Source organism: Lactuca saligna, chromosome 6 (assembly GCF_052625555.1).
Source record: "Lactuca saligna cultivar CGN05327 chromosome 6, ASM5262555v1, whole genome shotgun sequence".
NCBI lineage: Eukaryota > Viridiplantae > Streptophyta > Magnoliopsida > Asterales > Asteraceae > Lactuca > Lactuca saligna.
In genome coordinates this window covers 63,230,781-63,239,623 of record NC_136422.1, presented here as the reverse complement: position 1 = coordinate 63,239,623, position 8,843 = coordinate 63,230,781, and the positions used below count along the sequence as shown (strand labels likewise).

At 34.3% G+C, this 8,843-nt stretch overlaps 1 protein-coding gene across 1 annotated transcript; it reads right to left on the bottom strand.

The window, feature by feature from the left end:
- Positions 1-1,894: 1,894 nt before the first annotated feature.
- On the bottom strand, positions 1,895-2,668 carry LOC145003494 (delta-1-pyrroline-5-carboxylate synthase-like). The gene is made up of 4 exons (XM_078962624.1): positions 2,458-2,668; positions 2,207-2,379; positions 2,054-2,131; positions 1,895-1,984 (listed from the first exon to the last, which is right to left on the bottom strand). Exons 1-4 carry the CDS (start codon positions 2,666-2,668, stop codon positions 1,895-1,897), a joined length of 552 nt encoding a protein of 183 aa, XP_078818750.1.
- Between the last annotated feature and the right edge of the window lie 6,175 nt (positions 2,669-8,843).

Genomic DNA, 8,843 nt, shown 5'->3' with positions numbered 1-8,843 from the left:
ATTCATAAGTGAATATATCATATAATATTTACAAGTGAATATACTATGTAATATTCACAAGTGAATGAATCGCCTGATACTAAAAATATGAATATATTATGTTTAGTATATGCTATATTCATATATAAATGATACTTAAATTGTGAAAAAAATTAATCATAGTTTTTATTCATAAGTGAATAACGAATATACTGTAGTAAAATTCTGAGTCATTTTTATTCACTTATGAATAACGATAGCTGAAAATATAAAAAAAAAAATATTTTATCTTAAAACTATATCAATATGGATGTCTATTTGTAGAGAATAAAAAATCATGAATTTTGGTATATTTAAAATCATTTTTTGATAAAAATAGCTTCTTAAAAATAAAATAAAAAACGAAAAAACTATGTTTTTGTATATATTAAGGTAATGCTTAGCATAATTTAAGGAAACATGTTTTGTTGGAAAGCACATGTCTATTCCTTTACTATTTCCGCTGGTACGACGAAGGCTTTTGCGGCAAAAATAAATGAATGGTTGAGAATGATTCCCCCATTCTCAACCTTTTTTTTTCTCAACTGAACCCTCTTTTATATATATATATATATATATATATATATATATATATATATATATATATATATATATATATACTTGCTAACCGTGTTGATGTCTTTCAAATTTGTATGTAGGTGGAAATGTGATAACAACTTCACACATTCCTTGAAAAACACTTTCGGCTTTCCTTTCCATATGTAATTGATCTTTCTCTCTAATATAATCAAAGCTTCTCTAAGATATATATCATGAAGCCGATAATTAAAGTCGCCTAAAAAGACAACCATGTGGCTTCAAATAGCTCTGGCGACTCATCCACAGACAGGCTACTCATAGCCTGAAAAAATAGAAGGGGAAAACTAGTCATTTTTGGATAAGTTTTATTTCCAACGGGTCAAATGGGTAGAGACTGTACCTACATTTTCAATACGAACCATAGAAGTGACTCTAGCTGCAAAAAGTAAAGCAGGTAGGAAGAGAGAACCATAGAGAATCAAGAGTGAATAAGATGAGGTGGCAAGTAAGAAAAATAAGAAAATTTCTGACATCACAATCATACCAATTGATGAATTCAGAAGATTTGATGGACGACTGAATGACATTGTTTTGTATACATGATCAAAATCTGCATTACGCCTATTAACAACATCCAGATGTGCAGCAAAGTGACAGTTCACAAAACATATAATCCACCTATAGATTCTCATCGTCAATCCAACTCCTCCCTATTGACACCAGTAAATTTATAAGTTTTTATTATTACATAAGTAAAAGTAAATTAAAATTTTGAAAAGCATTTACCTTATTACCAATAGCATTTCCAACTCCACATGGAACTGTTTCCAACTTAACATCTCCAAGATTACTTCTAATACCGTTCCTCACCCTGAAATCAATCACATTCCATTATGAACTCACTTAATCTAATGAGTAAAACACAACAAGAACAATCAATGTAAAGAACAGAATACAATTTCTTCACTATTACTCAAATGTTTTGTCGTTTACTGACTACCATTGTATCTTACTGAAAGTGGAGCACAATGCACAAAATCACTTGGAATTCATAGAAGATCACTTCCAGTATCAAGTTCAACAAGGAAAGAAACACAAGGCATCCCTATAGCAATCCAAGTATAATACAACCTTTTTACAGATGCAAGCTCAAGGAAAATAGCCAAGAAAAGACTAGCAGAAGGATGTCATAATAGGAATTAAACAAGAGATCATGCATATCCAGACATACATATCTAGACTTGAATAAAACTAGGTGAACAAAAATATAGTTGCAATTAAGACACATACATATCCAGACATCATTATAGCAGCCTCAACTGATATATTATTATACCTATACTAGAGCCTCGGGGTGAGACTCAAACATAACAAGAAGCCCACCCAAAGGAGAGGATATCTTATATAAGATGAATCCATTTGAAAGCTTCATTAAACGAATACAAGATTATTTTATTTCATAAATCATGATTGTATATTATAGTATGGACATAACCTTTTTTCTATTTAATACTTGTCGAATAGGCTCTTCCATATTTGCAAGCACACGTATGGCTTTTACAAGACTAGAAACCTATAAAAATATAATAATGAAATGAGATTTACATAAACAAATTTCTCTAATTTTATTTATAAATTTATGATTCACCTTCCCAGGATTTAGAGCTAACCGAGAAACTAAGGATGTTTCATATCCAGCATCGTAATCAACATAAAAATCAGCTCCATTTTCATGTAAAATCACTTTCCAATTTGCTTCAAGAGCATCAACTATATCAAGTAATATCTTACTTCTTCCTTTCACAGACATGGAGTTCAATTCATTAAAATATATCAATAAATCAAAACTTCTATTTATAAACATGATTATAATAAACCAATTAAAACATACCTGAGGATGTCTAGAACTTTTTCTTACTGCTATTGCCATGTCACGTGCATTTTTTAACTCCCCATTTGACACCCATGTATGAGCATCCTGATGAAAGAGTGTACCAATAAGATGTCCTTGAAGTTTTCTGACAATATGTTCCCTCGCAAAACCACTTGTTATAATGACAGGGATCCCAACTTGTGAAGCATAAACAACAACTTTGACTATAGCAGTCATTCCACCTCTTCTTAGCCTTGACATATCACCAAAAGTAATTGTATTCTCAAGCTTCTCCTTAATGTATGTATGAATTAGCTTTGACTGAGGGTTACTTGGTGGGTCACTGTAAATACCATCCACATCACTCAACAACACTAAAAGATCAAATTTTAACTCCAAAGCTACCAGAGTTGCCAGACTGTCATTACCCCAGAAAATACTAGAAGAATCCTTCAATAAATGTAAAAATGTGTATTATGAAAATACAATTGAAATGGTTATAAATGAGAAGCTAATATTATAATAAAGAAACATGCATCATATAGAGCACGACGAGTACTAACGAAATCATTTTTATTAAATACATGAATCACTTTATTAGACAATAAAGAATCAAATGTTTTAGTGAGTTGTTTCCTAAATTTTGGACTCCTGAAGTCATTATCAATGACAATAAACTGAGCTGATATGACATCCAGCTGACTGAAGAGTATATCATAAAGTGTCATGAGACCATTTTGTCCAATAGTTGCACATGCTTACCATCAAGCTGAATCACCAAGCATAACACCGAGCACAACCCTAAATCTTCAAGGAGTCGCAATCGATGATGAAGTGAGGTGATCAGACATCGCCAAACTATTTTATGTTTTAAATGGTTCTTAAAAAAGCCCTAGAATCGTCCCTTAAATTTTGTGTTTGTGTGTGTGAGAGAGAGAGGGAGAGAGAGAGACAAAGAGAGAGAGAGAGAGAAATAAAGACAAAGATAACAATAAGTGTGTGTTCTTGAAAAAAGCCATAGATTCGTCCCTTTAATTTCACATTTTTAGATTCTTTATGCTGATTAGCCGGCGTTGGTTGGCGAGATGTTGGTTCTCATGGAAAGATTTGATTTCAAGAGCATGTTGAAGGTGGTGGAGAAATATAAGGTCATGTACATGCCTTGAAGAGGAGATGGTATCGTGATTACGCTGTGTAGAGAGAAAGGAAGAAGAGAGTGAAGGAATGTCTTAAAGAGGGGTATTTCAAAATTAGAGTTTTATAGGATTTAATTTCAAAACGCGCGTTTTGAGTAAAAAATTATAAAGCGACATTCACAGAGGATGCACATTTAAAATAAGCTCCCTCAGTGTTTGTAATTTTTGTTTTGTGGGACAATAATTTTAGGGCACGCACAAATACGTGTCCTCTATCCTTCAAAATTTGGAAGGCTATCATTACTTTAAGGACACACAAAAAATGTGTGTCGTAAATCAATGTGTGTCGTTGTTCGCATGTCATTAAAGGGTATTTTTCTTGTAGTGTCTAGAAGTCCAATTGATTTCTGGGTACATATCAAAGTTAGTGGGAGTATAATTGTTATGCAAGTAGGAGCATAATTGTTATGCTAAGTGTTGCAAGTTGGTAATGCTATTTGTAGGAAACAAAGTTTACAAATTTGCAAATTGCAAAGTTTGGGAATTGTTTCGCTACATAAAGATTTAGGGGAGAGGGCACTCATATTTCATTTCAAATATAAAATTTTAGATTGAAGTCTTAATAGAACTTAGTCTTGGATATATATGAATATTGTGTTGAAATGATTCAACATATGAAATTCGATATATGGAAATAATATAGCAAGAGACTGAATAGATATCAAGTCTCTATGTAAGAGATTATGAATTGATTCCCATATGCTTCGTATATAGGAACGTTTACATATGCTATAATATTCACTTGTTTTGATTTTTCCAAATGCCTTGCGTATTGAGAAGGAAAAAGGACTAGAACTTAGTGTGAATAAAGTTATTAAACAACTATCAAGAACACAATGAATTTTACTGAAGATTGGTTGCTTGTTGATAGTTGGAGGTATATTATTAATTTGGACAGACCACATTGACATATTTCTGAATAGAGGTAACTCTTGTTCAAAATTAACAGTCATATGGGAATATGGAAATATTTCCATAGTGGAAGTTTATGATAAAATCTATATGTGAGTTGGGAACTTTAATGCAAGGAAGATATTCAAGGAGTATATCTTGAATTTGAGACTTCGTTACCATGGAATTGTTTAAAGAAACAAAGTTTCAATGGAACATCTTGTAATATCGTTGGCAAAGTCTCTATGACTTTGAATCCTCGACATCACAAAACGATATTGCATGCAAGAGTGAACTCTAAGACATTTAGTAGTAGCAAGAATTTGAAATTCTGAAATGACCATCATTAGAATAGTGTTTGATTAATATGTTCACAAAGGAAGGACCATAGAGAGACATAGTATGCATGTTTATAACATGGCATGACTATTGTTTAATTTAAGTGTTTTGTATACAATGAATAAAGTCTAATTAATATGGTGATCAAATAATAAGGGTTTTATTTATATTAAATATTTTTTAGACCATAGTTAGTTATGTTATTATTGTATTTCACTTCGCATGTTTTACTTCCCGAATAATTAGATTATTCAAACATCCACAATCTCTTGTACTTTTGGAAGTAAGTAGCTAATTAAAATTGTAATGAATTGAATTGTAGATTGTCTAAGGGTTTTGACATAGTAATATTTTTGTTGCAATGTTCATGGGTACTTGGAAATGGGGATTTTGAGTATTGGATAAACCCACCCTCGGAGAATGACTTCATGTATTTTATCACGAGTAACTATGAGATGATAATATATTATTGTCACACCCCCAAACCAAGGATGGCGGAAACGTCCGGGGGTGGAGGACTTCATGTATAGTATCATAAGCACAATTTCAATAGTAATTTAAGTAAACAAAACCAACATATATATAATTGAAAAAGTTACATCACTTGTATGAATTACATGTTTTAAAATCAAATACAATATGTTGACAAAATATGAAAAGTTTGACGCCTTAACGCCCCATCCTCAAAAGCACTTGATTACCTGTTTAGTGATTTCCTGAGAATACAAGTTGTTTGAAAAGTGTCAACACAAAGGTTAGTGAGTTCATAAGTTTTTGCTATAAAACTTAATAGAAGTCTTTCTCATGTAAATGTTGCGTTTGTTTCAGAAAAATCCGATATTTTCCTTAGAATCCGTATAATGTAGCCTTATGACCAAAGACCAAAATATATAAGAAATCATTCTTACTTAGTAGAAATGTCATGAGTTTGAATTGATATAAAAAGTGAATTTTAAATCAACCTAAAACCTACTTAGGTTTTATGAAATCCCGTAAACTTTATGAATTGTTATCTCCCTATGTGAGTCGCTATAATCATACTATGAGTATGTGAACCTGCCACGACGTTTCTCAGGCGTCGCGAAAATGAAATGACATTTGTCACCCGTAGACCTGCAGGTCCCACTGTAGCTAGCAGCAAGGTGTGGGGTGTCAAACCCAATATAGATCTATATACAAGTATCACGTTCTCCCTCCAGGAGACTCTGATTATAACTACCAGGAATTATATTTCGCACTCGGACGTACGGAAAGAGAGAATGTCTCACAATTTAGGGTAACAAGTTTACGTATAATGTGTGTGAGTGTAAACATTTTCTGTATGAATGTACTATTTTAGTACGAGTGTGTTATGCAATATATCATAAACTATACCTATTATAGTTTATCTAAAACGTTTGTAATATGTAAGAACTCTTTTATGGAAATGTATTAGTGTTATGAATTTATTAAACTATACTTTTTATAGTTTAATATACGTGTTCTAAAATGAATGAATAATATTTACTATGAATGACTTAGTTTCAATTCATGATAATAAACTAACAAAGAAACATATTTAATAATTAGAACTTATGATTATACACTTTGCTCAACATAATACAAAGTGTTATGATATTTACATGCTGTTGGCTAACTTTATCCATTCTGCACTGTTTTGGAAAAATCATAGAAAAATCATACGAAGTCAAAAACTAGATCCGTAAATTCTGAGAGTTCATAAAATGTGTCTAGTTTACTCATAATTTTTATCACGATTTTTAATGACCTCCAACTTGGGTGAAAAAGTCCATAATCACAGACTGGTCCGGATTGTTGTTTGAAATGATAGGCAGTTTTGTAAAAATCACCATAAATTGTAGAAAACTCGTATGGAGATATGCAAGTAGTCATTTTAAATCTAAGAACTTGACATATTTGCACCTTGTACAGTTTTGAAAACAAAAACGCTTAAGATGCCCAAAAAAGTCCGTGAATGGAGTTGAACTATTCTGATGAAGGCTGTTAGAAACATTTAGTTATGTTCTTGGTGTTTTAACTTGTATTCCCCCCCTTAAAAACTTGAGAAAACATGAAAATGTAGGGTTATGAACTCACCTTAAGTGATTTCAGTAGATGATTGTTGAAGAATGGAAGTGTTTAACTCAAGAACACTTGGAGATGCCTTGAAGATTTTCGAGAATCTAACATCATAGTTATGGAGTTTGTGTAAGCAATCAATGATTTGAGTAGAATGAAGTGAACTAATCATAAGGAGGATGAATTATATTTACTAAGAGTGGAAGAACACTTGAAAATCAGCCTTGAATCTCGAATTTGGTGGAGAAAAAGTTTGAGAAAAAAGTGGTGTTTGATACTTAGTGAAAGGAGAGCAAATGAGAGAAATGAGGAGAGAGGATGTTTGTTCTAGCTCTAAAAACGTGGGAATGAGTGGAAATTGAGTGTAAGGGACATTGAAGTGACCTAGGTAAGGTGGGGAGGTGTGGCTGGTCATAGAGTGGGTGTGGGAGTGGTTGCTTGTGTCATAAGGTAAAGCAAAGTCAACACTCCGCCTCTTTGTAGTTTACCCACTAAATTTTATTATTTAAATAAAGATTTTCATGAAAATATGATTAAATTGTGAATATTTAGGGTTCATTATGTTAAAATATAATTTTAGGTGAAAATCCCGCGTTAAAATAATTAAAAACGGGCCTTAAACGCAAAACTACGCGAAAACCGGGAGAAAATGGATTCCCAGCGAGTCCTCTCGGTCCTAGGCCGAGGTTCGGTCCTTGCTGGGGACTGTAGCCGTAAACGAAGGGAGGCAAGGAAGCGAGAGGGGCGAGGAAGCGATGGGAGCGAACCGGAAGTGAGAGGCGAAGGCGAGAGGTTCGGTCCGGAGATAAGAGGCGAACATGTCAGACCCGAAATGAGCCGAGTGAACAGTACCTTCGGGTTCGGGTGGTGCGCGAGGTTCGGCCCCGAGGGGACCTTCGGGTTCGGTTCCTCCTGGGGTCGGGTTTGGGAGAGATTTGACATTCTTAGAGAGATTTGGGAGATATTTGACATTCTTAGAGAGATTTGGGAGAGATTTGACATTCTTAGAGAGATTTGGGAGAGATTATTGATGAGAAGAGATAGAGTGAAAACGATTGAGAGAGGTTTCGTGTGTGACAAATGTGAGTGTCCGGCTTCGCAATGCAAGGTCCGTAAACCCTGTTAAGCCTTGTTTAAGGATCTTACACACTCCCGATGAGTATGCAACATTGTTTTATCAGTTCAATTCATTGATTAGCACTAAGGCTCAGGAAATTTTAACACAAGGGCTTTTCCCAAGTGATGTTTTCCCATTAACATAACAAGTTATACAGTATGTACATAACACAAAGCCTAATACACAAGGTTTAATCGAGTTGACCAGTTGACTTGATGACTTGACTTGACTCTAGACTGACGATTGTCACATCATCCCCCCGTTAGAGGGAATTTCGTCCCGAAATTTAAATTCGGCTGGGACTTCAAGGGTTTGGGAAAAGATGCGGATACTTTTGCTTCATTTGATCTTCGCATTCCCAAGTAAACTCAGGCCCTCCTTTCGCGTTCCAACGAACCTTCACTATGGGAATGTGACTATGTTTCGTTCTCTTGATCTCTCGATCCATGATCTCGACGGGTTCCTCTCCAAAGTGGAGATTTTCATTAACTTCGATTTTGTCGAGCGGTATTACGAGTGTCTCGTCAGACAGACACTTCTTTAAGTTGGATACGTGGAAGGTAGGGTGTACGTTACTAAGTTCTTGTGGTAGTCGGAGTTTGTACGCCACAGGACCAATCCTGGCAAGGATTTCGAACGGCCGGATGTACCTTGGGTTTAGTTTCCCACGTTTACCGAAATGTATCATCCCTTTCCAGGGGGAAACTTTTAGTAGTACCCGGTCTCCGACCTAGAATTCTAAAGGTTTGCGTCGCTTATCCGCGTAACTCTTTTGTCGATCACGAGACGC